The sequence below is a fragment of the Platalea leucorodia genome, assembly GCF_965183815.1.
Source record: "Platalea leucorodia genome assembly, chromosome: 3".
Classification (NCBI taxonomy): Eukaryota; Metazoa; Chordata; class Aves; order Pelecaniformes; family Threskiornithidae; genus Platalea; species Platalea leucorodia.
In genome coordinates this window covers 83,743,409-83,760,609 of record NC_138825.1, presented here as the reverse complement: position 1 = coordinate 83,760,609, position 17,201 = coordinate 83,743,409, and the positions used below count along the sequence as shown (strand labels likewise).

General features: G+C 40.7%; 1 protein-coding gene across 1 annotated transcript in view; it reads left to right on the top strand.

The window, feature by feature from the left end:
• The window catches only part of KLHL32 (kelch like family member 32), a gene marked incomplete at both ends in the record, with an annotated part of 101,840 nt that overhangs the window by 13,026 nt on the left and 71,613 nt on the right, over window positions 1-17,201 (top strand). Inside the window, one exon of the mRNA XM_082305657.1 lies at window positions 16,000-16,107. Within this exon, the coding sequence (XP_082161783.1) occupies window positions 16,000-16,107 (108 nt within the window). The remainder of the gene's footprint in view (window positions 1-15,999; window positions 16,108-17,201) is intronic.

Genomic DNA, 17,201 nt, shown 5'->3' with positions numbered 1-17,201 from the left:
TTGATTTCTGTTTTGTTCTCTCTTGCCTAATGATTTCTGAGCTTGGATTACTTTTTTTTTGCTATTGCTGAGCACTGGGATTACTTTTTCATTAAACTCTCATATGCTGACTTTATAGCTGCTGTTTTATAAACAAACCGCTCATCTCATACAGTCCTTTTACAGTTTATCACATTTTGCCCATATCCTTACTACCTTGCACAGCTTTGTCTCAACAGACTTTCTAGCCATGCTGCTCTCACCCTTGTCCCCATCTTCTGTGGATACGTTAAACAACCCAAACTGAGATGCTCCACTGGAATCATCATTCCCCATGAAAACTGGCATGCTCTTTTCTTGTTCACCGTTTTGTCTTCAGTCACTCACTTGTCCAGGCAAAGGTCTCTTCTCTTTTCTTTCTTGCCTAGTTTGCCTTCAAGGCCTTTGAAGGCCTTTGTGAAAAGCTTTTTGTGAATCCACTTTATGGAAAAGTAATGGTTAAAGCCCAGCATAACATCTTCAGCAGTAGGCTGCAGCTATTAGTTTTATATGTATAAAAACAATTTTAGGTTTGTGTGTATATGTTTGCAAAAGTTAAATTACCAATTACCTTCTGCTTAGACATATGTGGCATTCTCAGCTACTGACAAAATAAGAGCCTGGCCTTCCAAGGTTATAGGGTACCAGCTATCCAAATAGGCAACAAATGTACAAAAAGCCCATTTGAAATCAAAATTACTGAATATTAGGAGACATTATGAATTGTCCATCTGCATTTTCAGAAGCTGTCATACCTGGCACTTAAGGATCTAGCTTGCCAGAGTAAGATTTCAACCTAGAAGGGGTAGGTGTCCAACCTACAGAATTTATGGGGATAATTAAATTGACAACATCATGGTCTGTTAGTTTGGCGGGGGTTTGTTGGAGATGAAGGAAGAGCCAAAGGATAAAAGAGCACAGTCAAATGTAGACTACTAAAAATAAAATGAAGGGATGATTTTGTAGAGGCATTTGTTCCAGAGGAGATAGCTGTTGGAGAGCAGAGCTCAGCTGATGATGAAAGCTACTGTGACAAATGACTGTAATATTAACACAAGCTTGGTTAGTCAAGTCATTCTTCTTTTATTTAGCAAATTGTTAGTGTTTCATTACTTTCGTAGGTTTTATCAGTAAAAGGATGTGGAAAACCAAAGAAAAATGGTCAGTGAGCTGGTTTTATTCTTTGGCCTTTGTATAAAATAATTTAATAAATATGTCAGTGGGAATTAAGGGTATTTCTTTAGCAAAATTATGCTATAATTTTAATGGAAAATAGGATTGTTTTAAAAGATATGAAGGGTATCTAGTTCAAACCCTCATAAAATGGGCGAGGTATGACAGGTATCTAATACAAACCTTCATAAAATGAACCATTTCAAATTTCAGCATTAGGCTTCTCACATAGCTGGTATGCTTTTGCAGTTACACTGCAGAATAGAAGATAATTGTTGTAGTTTACTATTGGTTGGAACATTTGGATGTCAATGTCTAATGACATTTACATCACATTATAAATGACTTCTTAAGGAGCTAATTGTAATACTAACTAAGATTATCTTACTCCAGTTCTGTTAGATTAAGCCTTGCTGTACAACTGTTTAGTTACGGCTGGTATGCACTGACGTGGGAAACTTGTCTCAACGGTACTGCATGAAGTACACTTTTGAAAATAAGCCCCTTAAAGGTGTCAAAGTTTTGATCATGGTTTTTCTGCAAAAAGAAATCACAAGAAGCTCTGCCTCCCTGAATGAAATGTATTGTGGTAGTTAAAGTGCTAGTTCAAGAGCTAACTGACTTTTATTCCAGTTTTATTTTGGGCTTGCTTTTGATATCACTTGCTGAAATCATCAAAGGACACGAACAATAGGCTTATGCATTCATTGGAAAGCATTAAACCAATTTAAGCCAAAATTTGCAAATGTGACTCATACTTTTCTGTGCTTGACTGGAGATGCTGGAAAAAAATCTGGTTTTAGTTATGCTGCTCCCTTTATGTTCCAAAAGGCAGGCCTGCTTAAGAGTGACTGTTGTTAGGACAGACTGTACATTACTGGAGATTTCTGCAGTGCTTTGCATAGCGCTGTCCTTACAATTCAGTCTTCTTGCTTTCTGCCATAATGAAAACAATTTTGGTATTCAGGACCACCTACAACAACTCATTTATTTTGAAATACTGGAACTAATAAGGTTACTGTAGCTGTAGTAGTTCACTGTTAATTTTTTTTTTATTCTGATATGGGGTTGCACATGAAACTTGTAGCATTATTTTGTTTCTACAGCACAACTTAGACTACTTTTGAATATAGGTCTTTTTAGTGATGATGCAGCAACTCGTTAGGAGTAGTATGCTACAATCTGTCCTTTTTCCTTGTGTCTTAAATGATGTTTGTGTGTCTAAGCAGGAGTGTGGGGAAGACACATTACACTGACTATTAAACTCTGACTGTCAAAACACGAATTAGGTTTAATGCAGGTTCAGCCAAGAATGTAACTTGTTAGCAACAAATGCTTATATTGTTTACTTTGACTGGGAGGGAACACCCTGTGCCTTGTTACAACCAAGCAAATTACATTGTTCTTGCTGGGTTACTCCCTAAAAAAATGTGCACTATACAAACAGGAAAAAAAATCACATCCTCAGGCCCTCTAAACAGTAGAGTAGCTCTTTACTTAAATTTTCATTACTTATTTCTAAAGATACTAAGAATTGTGTTAACAGTGCAATGCAATAAGTGCATTGCATATATCATTGATTTGGTAAGCTCTAAGGGGCTGTGTCGTCATGTATCACTGACACTGGGATGTACTAAAAGAAACACCAAAGGTTCAGTGGAATTTGCTTTACTAACAGTAATATGCGAGACTTCAGTTCTGTGCATAAAATTTTATATTTTGCTGCTCAGTTTTTCTTTTATTTCTTGTCATTCCTTTAACTATGTATTCCCTTAAACTATGAATAATAGCTGACCTTTTCATTTTACAGGATTCACTTTAGTTGCATGGCAAATGCTTAAAAACAGTATTTAGGTAGATTTCATTGAGCAGGTGAATTACGGCAGGCTCAGTTATCAGTGACTGACGTTATGTGACATTTTCTCTGGGAATTTATATAGCACTTTTTCAGAAGAATCATGTAATGAACCTCTTAATCATATTTCATGCAGTTGGTATTGATGGATATGTTTTTCAGTGTGCGAGAGACTCCAGAGGACATGACTGATGATTGATTTAGGATAGACAGGCTTAAATTGGGAGGAAAACAAAGGAAAATATAACATGCTAGTTATGAGAAGAACAAGTCATGGTTTTACATACAGTAAGGAAATGTTCACATATTAAATTGCTTATTTGGATAAGTATATGTTATATATCTAGAACATGGTTGATATTTGATGTGGACGTTGTCATCTGTCAAAGTAGTATTTTGATTGCTGTTAATACATTCTGAGTATTTTTTTGTTGTGATATGTGAACACAGAAAAGAAGAAATAATATTGCTTATATAATGACGGATTAGAACATGGAAGTTAAGAACACCTAAAGGTTAATTCAGGAGTAGTACAACAAAGGGGATTAAATAGATTATGATTTATTTATTTTATATTACTGTACACGAACAGTGAGGTGCTATTTCTAGTACAAACTGCAAAGGAGTATGTTTTGGCTTGAAAGAGTTTATAGTCCAAATAGGTAAGATAGTCTCAGGACTGGATACTTGCAAGTTTGAGTGACCTATATATAGATAGGCTTAAGTCCTAAATCAGAAAGAATGCACAACTGACCTGTTCCTTTGATGTGAGTAAGATTTCTCACAGGCTTAAAATTACACATGTGATAAAAAAAACCTTGAGGTATCACATCATAACCAGATGTGATGTTTGTATCAGAAGTGTGTGGCCAGCAGGACTAGGAAAGTGATCGTCCCCCTGTACTCGGCACTGGTGAGGCCGCACCTCGAGTACTGTGTTCAGTTTTGGGCCCCTCACTACAAGAAGGACATCGAGGTGCTGGAGTGTGTCCAAAGAAGGGCAACGAAGTTGGTGAAGGGTCTAGAGCACAAGTCTTATGAGGAGTGGCTGAGGGAGCTGGGGTTGTTTAGCCTGGAGAAGAGGAGGCTGAGGGGAGACCTTATTGCTCTCTACAACTACCCGAAAGGAGGTTGTAGCGAGGTGGGGGTCGGTCTCTTCTCCCTAGTAACAAGCGACAGGACGAGAGGAAATGGCCTCAAGTTGCACCAGGGGAAGTTTAGGTTGGATATTAGGAAAAATTTCTTCACTGAAAGGGTAGTCAGGCACTGGAACAGGCTGCCCAGGGAAGTGGTTGGGTCCGTGTCCCTGGAGGTATTTAAAAGACACATAGATGTGGTGCTTAGGGACATGGTTTAGTGGTGGACTTGGGAATGTTAGGTTAATGGTTGGACTTGATGATCTTAAAGGTCTTTTCCAACGTAAAGGATTCTATGATTCTATCACTGAATTCCCTGAGCAGTGTAGAAAATTGATCCAAAATCTCTGAAGTGTTAGTTTACTTTCTTCATAGCTTTTCTGATGCATGAGATGAGAAGTACGATCAGTTTCCTGTGAAGAAAAAGATGTGAGACAGGTGAATATAGAAGTAAGTGCATATACTGTGGGAAGTGAATTTGAATAAAACACTGCACTTAATGAAGATGCCTATCTATTTTAAAATAATTTTAAAAAGAACTCAAGCAATATCATTGTGGAATTGTGGAGGCAGAAATTTGAGATGACAATTCTGCTCTTCTAAAACAGTAAAACAATGCTAGATAGTGTTATTTACCTTAAAAATTCAGTGCAAGAAGATAAATAGCTAAGGAGAACCTTGGCAATTACATTGATGAGTTCTTTACCAATTAGTTTGCTAGATAGACAGAATAGATGTTCACTCACTTTCAAAATTGTTGTAGGTTTTTTCAACTCTAAGTATATATTAAGTTTTTTGTTTTCTTCAGACATGTTTCTGAATTGGGTGGAAAAAAAAATAATATTTGACCATAACATTTGTCCAGAGTGCTCTACAATATAGTTGATAAGTAGTGGGAGACGTAGGAATGAGTTTTTAACACAGAGCTCTATACGTAGAGACGAGAAAGCTCACGTCCATTGAGCTTAACTCGCTGTGCATCTTGACTTCTTGGGTGTTCATCTTTTTGAGTGTGGTGCAATGAAAGGAACTACAAGAATGCTAGTTCACTCCGTGCCAACTTTCCACTCTCCCTATCTGGTGGTGATTGTGAGGAAGTGCAGCAAATGCTTATGCACAGTAGAGAATGTGTCAGATTTCTGGACAGCCACACAAGGGTAACAGCTGAAGGTAAAGGCAGGCTCTTGTACCTGAGTTGCAAAAGCTTTCAACAGCCAGTTAGAGTCAAGGATGAAAGGTGACAGCATAAGCGAGTGGGAGGTGGACTGAGTTGAGATATTTGCATTGTGTTGTGCAAAGCAAGCCTGGCCTTGCTGAAACCTTACGAACATCAACATCAACATCAACATCCACATCATCAGTGAATGCAACTTTTAATGGAGGTGATTCTAAAGTATCCCAGGACTTTATTATTGTGCTTGCTATCTACTGCTAAGTCTGTGGTCGAGCAAGAATTTGTGTAGTTCAGAGCTATGCATTGGTGGGGAGGTCCGAATATTTGTTTTGTATTGTAATGGACTTGGAACTAGGGCTGCTGGTAGTTATCAAAACAACGTTTGAGAAAACAGAGGGAGGAAATTTGGAAATGTTGCTCTTTAGGTTACTGTAGAATTACTGTAGTAAGCTCAGGTTACTTTCTGGTTTTTGAAAGCTTTAGACTTATTTTGAAAGTTGCATTTAGAGTTGAATTAAAGAAAAATGGATAATAATGAACGTCTCTTTGCATTCTTGCTGGGGGAACTTTGAGATATTTTAGAGAATTGCTATGCACTGGAACCATGTACTTTATTCTTAGAAGAGCCAGGGTATTTCTTGAAGGCAGAAATTTAAATGGTCATTTGCTCACCTCCCATTTGGAACATATCAGAAAAGTTGGCTAGGGGCTGATGTAGCTGAAGTAAGGGATCAGTGTAAGAAGATCAAGATAGGCAAACTGAAGGCATTTTGTGTGGATTCAGCCTCTCATAATTGGCGATCTGTAACTTTTTTTACAGACCCATTCACCTAAGGCTCTTAAACTGTAAATGACTTTATGTGAATTCAAAGAAGTAAAAGAAAACTCTGGTTCTTATATATAATAATCTGTCACAAGAAACAAACTTACAGGTGCAGACATTTCTCAGTTTATTATTGCTATCGTTGTTTGTAGTTTTCATTCCAGAAATACCCATCTTCAGAAGTTCTCCTAAAATGAATACGCTAAAAGGACACAATTCACTCTTAGAATCTGAGAATAGTTTGGGTTCGAAGGGACCTTTAAAGAACATCTAGTCCAACGCCCCTGCAATGAGCAGGGACATCTTGAACTAGATTAGGTTCCTCAGAGCCCTATTCAACCTGACCTTGAATGTTTCCAGGGATAGGGCATCTACCACCTCTCTGTGCAACACGTTCCAGTGTTTCACGACCCTCATTGTAAAAAAAATTCTTCCTTATATCGAGTGTAATTCTATCCTCTTTTAGTTTAAAACCATTACCCCTTGTTCTGTCACAACAGGGCATACTAAAAAGGGTGTCGCCATCTTTCTTATAGGCCCCCTTTATGTATTGAAAGGCCACAACAAGGTCTCCCCAGAGCCTTCTCTTCTCCAGGCTGAACAACCCCAACTCTCAGCCTTTACTCATAGCAGAGGTGTTCCATCCCTCTGATCATTTTTGTGGCCCTCCTCTGGACCCCTCCAACAGGTCCATGTCCTTCCTGTGCTGAGGGCCCCAGAGCTGGATGCTGTACTCCAGGTGGGATCTCACCAGAGCAGAATAGAGGGGCAGAATCACCTCCCTCGACCTGCTGGCCTCACTTCTTTTGATGCAGCCCAGGATATGGTTGGCCTTCTGGGCTGTGAGCACATGTTGCCGGCTCATGTCCAGCTTTTCATCCACCAGTACCCCCAAGTCCTTCTCTGCAGGGCTGCTCTCAATCCCTTCATCCCCCAGCCTGTATTGATACCAGGGGTTGCCCCGACCCAGGTGCAAAACCCTGCACTTGGCCTTGTTGAACCTCGTGACATTCACATGGGCCCACTTCTCGAGCTTGCCCAGGTCCCTCTGGATGGCATCCTGTCCCTCAGGCATGTCAACTGCACCGCTCAGCTTGGTGTCATCTGCAGACTTGCTGAGGGTGCACTCGATCCCACTGTCTGTGTCATTGATAAAGATATTAAACAGTACTGGTCCCAATATGGACCCCTGAGGGACACCGATCTCCATCTGGTCATTGAGCTGTTGACCACTACCTTCTGGATGTGACCATCCAACCAATTCCTCATCCACCGAACAGTCCATGCATCAAATCCGTATCTCTCCAATTCAGAGAGAAGGATGTTCTGGAGGACAGTGTCAAAGGCTTTACAGAGGTCCAGATAGATGACATTGCCACTCTTGTCCACTGATGTAATCTCTCCATCATAGAAGGCCGTTAGGTTGGTCAGGCAGGACTTGCCCTTGGTGAAGCCGTGCTGGCTGTCTCGCATCACCTCCCTGTCCACCATGTGCCTCAGCATAGCTTCCAGGAGGATCTATTCCATGATCTTCCCAGGCACAGGGGGGAGGCTAACAGGTTGGTAGTTCCCAGAGTCCTCCTTTTTACCCTTTTTAAAAATGGGTGCAATGTTTCCCTTTTTGCAGTCCCCAGGGACTTCACCTGACTGCCATGACTTTGCAAATATCATGGAGAGTGGCTTGGCAACTACATCAGCCAATTCCCTCAGGCCTCTGGGATGCATCTTGTCAGGTCCCATAGACTTATGTATGTTCAGGTCCTCAGGTGGTCATGAACCTGATCTTCTCTTAGAGTGGGAAGGACTTTGCTCTCCCAGTCCCTGTCTTGTGGTCCATCCACCAGTTGCCAGTGGTGCCAGTGAAGACTGAGGCAAAGAAGTTGTTGTGTACCTCAGCCTTCTCCTTGACCATTGTTACCAGTTTGCCAGTCTTGCTTTCTTTTGAGCTTCCTTTTCTGGCTGACATGCCAGTAGAAGCCCTTCTTATTATTCTTTGCATCCCTTGCCAAGTTCAGCTCCAGCTGCGCTTTGGTCTTCCTGATCCTATCCGTACACAACCAGGCAGTGGCCCTATACTCTTCCCAGGATACCTGTCCTTGCTTCCACTGCCTGTGCATCTCCTTCTTGCCCTTAGTTTGACCAGCAGGTCTCAACTTAGCCATGCCAGTCTCTTGCCTTCCTTTCCTGATTTCTTACACATAGAGACTGAGAGCTCTTGCGCTCTATGGAAAGCGTCCTTAAAGATCTACCAGCTCTGTTCTGCTCCCTTGTCCCTGAGGGCAGTTTCCCAGAGGGTCCTATTGACTAACTCCTTGAAGAGCTGGAATTTTGCTTTCCTAAAATTCAGGGTCCTGCCTTTGCTCTTTGCCTGACCCATATCCCTCAGGACTGTGAACTCCACCAGTGCGTGATCACTGCAGCCTAGGCTGCCTCCAATCTTGGCATCACTGATTAGCTCACTTGTGTTGGTGGTCCAGTATTGCATCCCCTCTGGTAAGGCTGTCTCTAACCTGGCTTAAGAAGTTATCCTCAATGGATTCCAGGAGTCTCCTGGATTGGTACAGCTTGCTGTGCTACTTTCCCAGCAGATGTCGGGGTGGCTGAAGTCCCCCAGCAGGATGAGAGCCTGCGAGCGCAATGCCTCCTGTAGCTGGACTAAGAAGGCTTCATCAATAGGTCCCCTTGATCAAGTGGCCTGTAGTAGGCACCAACCACAAGGTTCCCTTTGTTGCCTTGGTCTCTGGTTCTTACCCATAAGCTTTCAACCTGCTCGTGGCTGTTCTTCAGAGACAGCTCTTCACACTATCCATTTCTTGATGTAGAGGGCAATGCCTTTGCCCCTCCTTCCTCGCCTGTCCTTTCCAACCAGTCTGTAGCCATCGATAGCCGCACTCCAGTCATGGGATTTGTCCCATCAATTTCAGTAATGGCAACTAGGTTGTAGCTTTCTAGCAGCACAATGGATTACAGCTCCTCCTGTTTGTTGCCCATGCTGCATGCATTGGTGTAGAGGCACTTCAGCTGGGCTGTCAGCCATGTCACCTTCTTAGAGGAACACTCCTTAATTCCTTTGAGGTATTTCACTGGTGCTCCCCTGTTGGCTCCTATTACCTCAGGAGCCCCTCGCTCATCTCTGTAAGACTTCAAGTGTGCTGCAGTGTAGCCAGTACGTCTCAGAGCAACAGGCTGAGGGCCCTTGCTAGCTCCCTGTCCCTCTAACTTTGGCGTGTCATCCCACAGCTTGTCACGGGCAAGCCTGATATTATCCCCCTCCCCCTTCAAGTCTAGTTGAAAGCTCTCTCAATGAGCCCTACTGGCTTGTGAGCAAAGACCCTCTTCCCCTTTTGAGAAGGGTGAGTTCCATCTGACACCAGCAAGCCTGGTGCCGTGTAGGCCATCCCATTATCGAAAAACCCCAAATTGTGGCAGTGAAACCAGCCACGGAACCATGTATTATTAGACTGGGCCTGTCTGTTTCTTCTAATGTCTCCGCCTGCAACTGGAAGGAGAGAGGAAAAAATAACCTGTGCTCCAGACTCCCGTACCAACTGTCCCAAGGCCCTGAAGTCTCTTTTGATCGCCCTTGGACTACGCGTTGCAGCTTCGTTACCACCCACATGGAAGGGCAGTAATGGGTAATAGTCCGAGGGCCATACCAGGCTAGGAAGTTTCCTAGTGATGTCCTTAACCCGGGCTCCCGGGAGGCAGCAGACTTCCCTAAGAGGAGGGTCTGTCCAGCATACTGGACCCCCTGTTCCCCTCAGAAGGGAGTGGCCTACAGCTATAACCCATCTTTTCTTCGTTGTGGAGGTGGTCATGACACGGGGAGGTAGGCCTTTCTGACCTTGGCGACACCTCTGGTGTAGATGGACCATCATCCACACCATCTATTGACTGCCCTTCCGCATCCAGAGCCTCATACCTGTTGTATAGAGGCACCTGGGAAGGCGAGGTGGGCAAGGAAGGGGTTTGCCTGCTACCCCGAGCATGGACTTGCCTCCATTCACTGCTTTCCTTTAGGCTACTGACTTCAGCCTGGCGAGGGGAGTATACAGGATCCCCTTATCTTGGTGTTTTTTTGGTTTTGTTTTTGTTTTTTTTTTTCTGGTGGCTGTTCCTGTTTCTGTCTCAGGCAGGGCAGAGCATGGTTCCACCAATCTCTCTCTTTCTCGGACTCCCTGATGCTCCTTAACCTTTCTACTTCCTCTTGTAGCTCTGCCACCAAGCTGAGCAGATCGTCCACCTGGTCACACCTCGGTCACACCTCTTATCTCTTCATCTTTCATTCTTCAGTTCATTTCACTCAACCCATTACTCTTAGAATTAAAGTTTTAATCTATTTTAGGCATCCAGGCTAAGCTAAGTGTTTAGGCTTCCTCTGCAGTTATGGAGTAGAAAAGATATTTCATCCCACTAAGTTTTATAAATTGGTGTCTAAACATGCCTATTTCTATCTATTGATGACCCAGAAAACACTTTCACTTACTTTTGTTATACAGATACCTAACTTGAGATACTGTTATTACAGGCCCTGATGACAATTTCCTCTCCTTTTCTCTCAAGTTTCCAGGTATTTTACCAGTTTCCCTTCTATCCAGTATTTACCCAATGTATGATATTATTGGTTATTTAATGACTTCATTAATTTCCTTTAAACATCTCTTAAACAGGTTTTATACAGATTTAAATTAGAATCCAGGGGTTACCTCAGTGTTCAATTTTTTTTTTTTTTTTTTTTTTTTTTTTTAACTCCCAGCAGAAACCTTATAAAAGCTCAATAATAAGAAATCTAGCTTGTTTCCCCAGGTCATAGCATTAAGTTATTTATAATTTTGGTCACTGTATTTTTTCTAGCAGCATAACCATTTGTTCTTTTTATATTCACTTACCTGTCTCCTGAGGCTGTGTATGTTTTATGATTCTGTTTCTTGCCTTTAAAAGGCCACTAAGTTGCATGGAATTCACTGAAAGAGTTTACTTGTGTAAAATATCGTACAACTTGGTTAAGTTGTTTTGTGATGATTTACTGCTTGCTATGCCTGACAGCTGTAAGATTGATATGTACAAATGAGGACAAGCTCATTACTCTCATGGATATGGATCATCTGAGTAAGTAAGAAAATGACTCAAAGGCAAGGAGCAATTTTGTACCTCACCACTGTGACAGTGAGCAATTTGTATTTTGGGGATTTTGAAAATCATGTTGTGTTTCTGAGACCCCAGTGTCTGTTCTTGTAGTTGTATGTTGTGAAGGAGTGTGTACATGTTACTGCAGTGCTGCCTGAGTGATAAAATCAATGTATCTAGACATTTTTTTGTCTCATTTTTACTTATTTTAACAGTAATACATTATTCTAATTGGTGTTTTACAGCCATCTTGCATTTTGCTTTTGAAAGCTAAGCAGCAGCAAAAGCTGAGCATAGAAAGTTAAACCCAGTGACTGTGCTGAGCATCTTTTACTCAGACTATTCTACCTGATTACATCAGATCTGATTACATGTGAGCCTAGTCACCCTGTTGTTGTGTGCCATTCAGTTTTGAGCTCCTGTTGTTTTTTGTGTTCTATGTTTGTAGAAGAAACCATTTTAGAAAGGTGCCTTTGGCTGCTGAGGGCAAAGTAGCGAAACTGCATTCAAGTGTGCAGTGTATTAGACGCCCACCAACTTGCCACGTTACTATGAAGTCAAATTTTCAAGAGTCTGAGAGTTGTTTTATGGTTTGATTATTTTTATCCAAGGATTCTGTGCTTTGTTTTCTTTTTCCTTTGGGAATAGTTCTCTAGCTCTGTTTCAGGCCAAGATTAGAAGAAGAATGGAGGGTTGATTCCTCCGTTCCTCCTCTTGTTACAGCTAATAGTGTCTGCCTGCCCCACAAATATGAGGCCATCCTAATTTGTAGCTTCTTAAACAAGTGTGAGCTCAGGTGGAATTCCACAAATGGAATACATCCGTTTGTGACAGAATGTTGATCCCTGGATTTTGGAACAGTTGTCACAGAAAGGCAAGTGGATTGTGTTTATTTTTCTTTTGGGGAATTGGTTTACTTAATTAAAATCTTGACTAAAACAGTGGAATTTAAACAATCACTTTATTTCCCACAATGTTGGCTCATTGACTGATTGGATGGCAGAACAAGACCTGGATATTTAAAGGAACTGGAAGAAAAAATGGGTCCTCTCACCAGTGGGTTTTATTATAAAAGGAATCTTTTTTAACGTGTTCACAACTTGTACTGCCTACTGTCATGAAGGTCTTGGAGGAAAAATGAGGTGTTTTCAAAGAAGATTTTTTGTCCAAGTAGAAGTATTTTAAGATAAAGTCTGAAATATTAGCATTGCTGAAGGTCATTAGTAACTAAAAATAATTAACATTTCCTGCTTAGCCAAATTTGGTAACTTTTCTGGTACGTTTGACTTTCAATTGTGCACTTGTCCAAATATTTTCTATTTCATTGCTTTTCTTGTCTGTCACTTGTACATCCACCTAAGATGTTTATCTTATTGCGTTGTTTTTAATGTACCCCAGGGAAAAATAAAGTAGGCTACTAGCCTTGCATTAAAAGCATGACTGATGGACCTATTTAAGCTCACAAAACCTCAGAGCATTTTCAGAGATGCATCTGAAATCAGAGTTTGACAGCCCAACTGTAACTCATTCTCCAGGTGTTGGTGAAGTCTCAGGCCAGAATTTAATGATCCATATGTTTCTACAGTTAAAACTATAATATTCAAGTACAGCAGTGTGAATTAAAGACTGAGTTTGAACTCAATTTCTGCCCATGATTGAACAGATTTTTTTCGTGCTGGATTAAAACTTAATCAGGCTGAGAAGGAAATTTGCCTGCTGGTGAAGGCAGTGTGGATCACTGAGCAGTACTAGGTTCATCTGTGTGGGACACTACTTTCCTGGAGGCTAATCCAGTTCAGCTGAATGTGAACTGTCTGAGGACCTTATCTTTCAATTACATTCTTTGGCCTTACCCCCTGAAAAACACATGTAGTTCATACTCAGTATCAAAAACTTTCACAGAATGCTCAGAGGATAGTATGAGAGAAAATGAACTCCATGTAGCAGATGGCACGCAAAGCCATAGTCCTGTGGCTTACTGGCAGCTACAGTTCTGATAGCCCATTGCACTGTTAGCCTACACCTGTACTAGTAAATAAGATGCATAAGGACTTGTTTTCTGGCCCTAAAAGCAACTGGCACAGCATGGCTTGTGTCCATATGGCTAAACCTTCTCCCCTCTGCAAACAGGTTGGCTTTATCCGTGCTGTCTATTTGGAACAGCCATGGCTTGAGTTATCCCTGAACCATAGTCTGGGCATTGCCTGGGAAAGTGCTAGTTGGCAGTGGGTCAAAGCTGTGCAGGAGGCTGTGTTCATTAAACGCTGTGGATAATTACGGACAGCGACTGAGTTAGTGGCCTGATCCTGCTGGGTTTACTAAGGTAGGTGTAGTAATAAACCCTGTGTAAGGACCTTGTTGGAATCTCTGTGATACAATAGAATAGTCTCCTAAAGGTAAATGCTTCATGGTCTACAAATGAGATTCAGTTAAGTGTTTCTTTGTATGCGTAAGCTTAACCCATTGTGTGGGACATCCAGCCCTTGATCAGAATAGAAACTTTATTAGTAGCCACACTGTTTTTTGATGGTTCCTGTGTACAGGTGGGTAGTGTACAGATAGTTGCTGTAGCACAGAGAATACAGAGCATGCAGGATCAGGTATCACTGAGCATTTCCAGCCTTTCTGCAGGCACTCTGTGATGGAACTGAGTGTACAGAACGTGTGCAAAACTACCCCTGTAAGAGCTATGTAGACAGGTGCTGCTTTGAGACTTTACTCTCTTTATTCAGGAATTGATGTGGGGAAGGTAATATTAGCCAAAAAGTTCATTTAGAAGTGAGTTTCTGAGAAGAGAAGCTTGTCTCTTCCAGACACAAACTGCAGGTCTGGTTTTGCCAGGAGCAGGTGGCTGATGGGTATCTTGCAGCTCCTGGCAAGCCCTGAAGCCTCACAATAACTGTTAGAACTCATTTGATACATCTAAATGACAATGAAATGTCCAACTCTGATTACATTTTAAATGGAATTAGAAAAGTGTCTGAACTTGTTAGAAATTTTTTTTTCTATCTAGGTATATTTCATGGCTGTGTCTTACCACCTTTGTTTGATAAACCTTTTAAACTTTTTGATGCTTCTTTTCTGTTGCCAGTTTGGAAGAAGCCCTGATATCGCTTTATTGAAATAGAAATTGCAAGAATACAGGAGTGATCATGTGATAAATGTCACTCTTGCTTATACTGGATAATTTCCAGGCAACAGATTTCTGTCAGATTATGACAGAATGGCGTTTTAATGATGAAAATGCTAACACTTTCAGAAGAAATTACTTATTTGCAGGAAACACTCAGTTTTTGAAAGAAGCCACCTGGGTCTAGGTGAATGCTATGTTCTAAACTCTTAGAGGGGGTATGGCTTATTTTTTCCTTTAAACTCAGCAGTGCTTAGTGGAGAGGTGGCACATATGAAAACCAGCATTCTTGTTGACTGCCTCAGCTTCTGCAGGTATCAGCCAAAGTAGGGACAGAAGTAGCAGAGGGTATATTTGTAAGAAGTGGTTCTTTACTGGAGTCCTCTAAGGTGAAGTTTGGTAGCCTCTATAGAGGCATCAGGAGTTTGGCACAAAACCTACTAGAGATAAGTGTAGACTCTCTTTAGCAATGACAGATGGTAGAACTGTTCAGTTTATTTGTTCACAGTTTACTGTCTAAAGCCTGTGAGTGGTATATTTTGTTAAAAAATGTGTGGGAGAGTGACAAAGATAAAGGTTGCTTTTCTGGAAAAGTATTGGACTGGAGAATAGGACTGATAAAAGGAGGGAAGGAGTGGTAAGTAAGGATACTGCAGCGGGAGTGCAGTCTGGGAGAGAAGAATGAGGGGCAAAGACTAGGAGTCCTTAAGTTTAACAGGGATGGGAAGAAAAAGATTCCTACAAGGATCCAAAGTCTGAGCAGGGTTGCTTCAGGCCAGGAAGGCACTGAAGACTGATGGTCTGGAAAGTAAGACTGGATGAAAGGGACAATTGCTCACCTCAATATTATTTTCAGGGAAGTTCCATAGCACCTTGCTTGTGTTCAGTTCAGGTTTTATGATCTGAGAAACTGGGGCAATAACAAGTAAGGGGAGGTTGTAAGGTTAGGGGACTGCATCTCCATCCTTGCTCCTCATTCAGTGACTTGATTAATTCACTGTTCACATTCCAGTCTGAGGTGCTTATTTGGAAAGGATTGTTTATAAAAGATGGTGTATTAACTGTGCCTTCTTCTCATACATGTAACTGTGTATGGCTTATTGTTCCTTCCTATATATAATGATACTGTACGTAAGTATAATTTCTAGTGGTGCTTGTGTAGATTTTTTTTTTTCCCAGAGTCCAGTTCTTTATCTTTTTTTTTTTTTTTTTTTTTTTTATTGAATGATACCTTATTGTCTGACTGTTTCCATTGATTGCACCTGAATTACTTAATTAGGAAGAATATATACATGGACAAAAGGGATTTGTTTCAGTTTTTCCAGAATAAGTTTTTTGTATTTCTTTATTGCTAAAAGGACTCAGTTGCAAGATTGATTGCTATGGGGTTAGTATTGAAAAGTTGGTATAGATTTCATTCTAACTCGCAAGTCTGTTGCTATTTAGAATTCTTATCTAAGGAAAAACAAAGGCTAGTGAAGGTGGAAAAATCAATCCTGTTCTTCCTGGGTTTTCACTGGGAGTTGTTTTTAACAGTTAATAACATTTCTTTTCTTTCCGTAGGCAATGTTCAGTCTCTGCATGGTTGAAAGCGAAGCTGATGAGGTGAATTTGCATGGTGTCACAAGCCTTGGTTTAAAACAAGCCCTGGACTTTGCATATACTGGACAGGTACTGTACAGCTCTTCAAATTAAGACACACAAATGAAAACAAACTGCAATAAAAACTGAAGATGACCTTTACAAAGGTACTAGAAATTATTTTTCTTGTGTACTGCCCTGTATGAGGTCTTTTGATTTAACAGATCTTACTTTGGATATGCTATTTTTTTCTCTATAGAGGGATTGTCTAATAAAAACACTGTTGATGTGCATTGTTACCAAGTAGTGAACCGTGTAGGATTCGTATGTCCCTTTTATGGTGGCCTGGCTATTCATAAGAACTTCATGTGAGTTGATTCTGCATGCGAAATAAATGTAAAGAAAGGAAAAATACCCTTGGTGTTTTCCTAATAATATTTATAAACTCTGATGTGTTTGACAAATTATATAATTGAGGGGAAAAATAGTCTCTTACTGTCTGGACAGAGGCATTCCAAGCATCTTCTTAAGTGCTTATAGTACTCTACATCTTTATCGTAGCACTCTTTATGATAGCTGGTCATGTATCACGTTATGTTACTTCAGAAAATGCAGAATGATGCTCCTCTTCCCGCCCTGTTCCCCCCTACCCCTACCCCCCTGCAAAAAAAAAAAAAAAAAAAATCTGCCATATCTGTATGCTGTGTGCTTGGACAGGGTTGCTATACGAGTTCATCTCAGTTCAGAGTTCATGGATAGTAAGCGCAGAACTTCTTAACATCCACCTATTTTTGCTTTGGGCTCTAAAATTATAGATAACCAAACTATTTCTGGAATTATTGCTAGAACAATTGAATTTATTGATGTATATTTGTTTATTAGTTAATTTTGAAATGGAAAGCTTAAATCCATACTACGTTATTCTGGAAGAGTTGTTAGGTTGTTCAAATTGAAGGCATCTGTTTCCATACTGTGGATTGAATACATGGCCTTAATTTTTTCAAATAGAAATAAGGAAAGATTTTTTTTTTACACCTGTTTTAAAGGAGCTATTTTTGTCACCAGCCCACACAACCGTTATACTTTAGCATTGGCCTTAGAGATTAGCACTTGAAATTTCTGTGTTTCTGCTATTATGGAAAACATAACTTATTCAAAGATTTCTTTCATATAAATAAGAGACA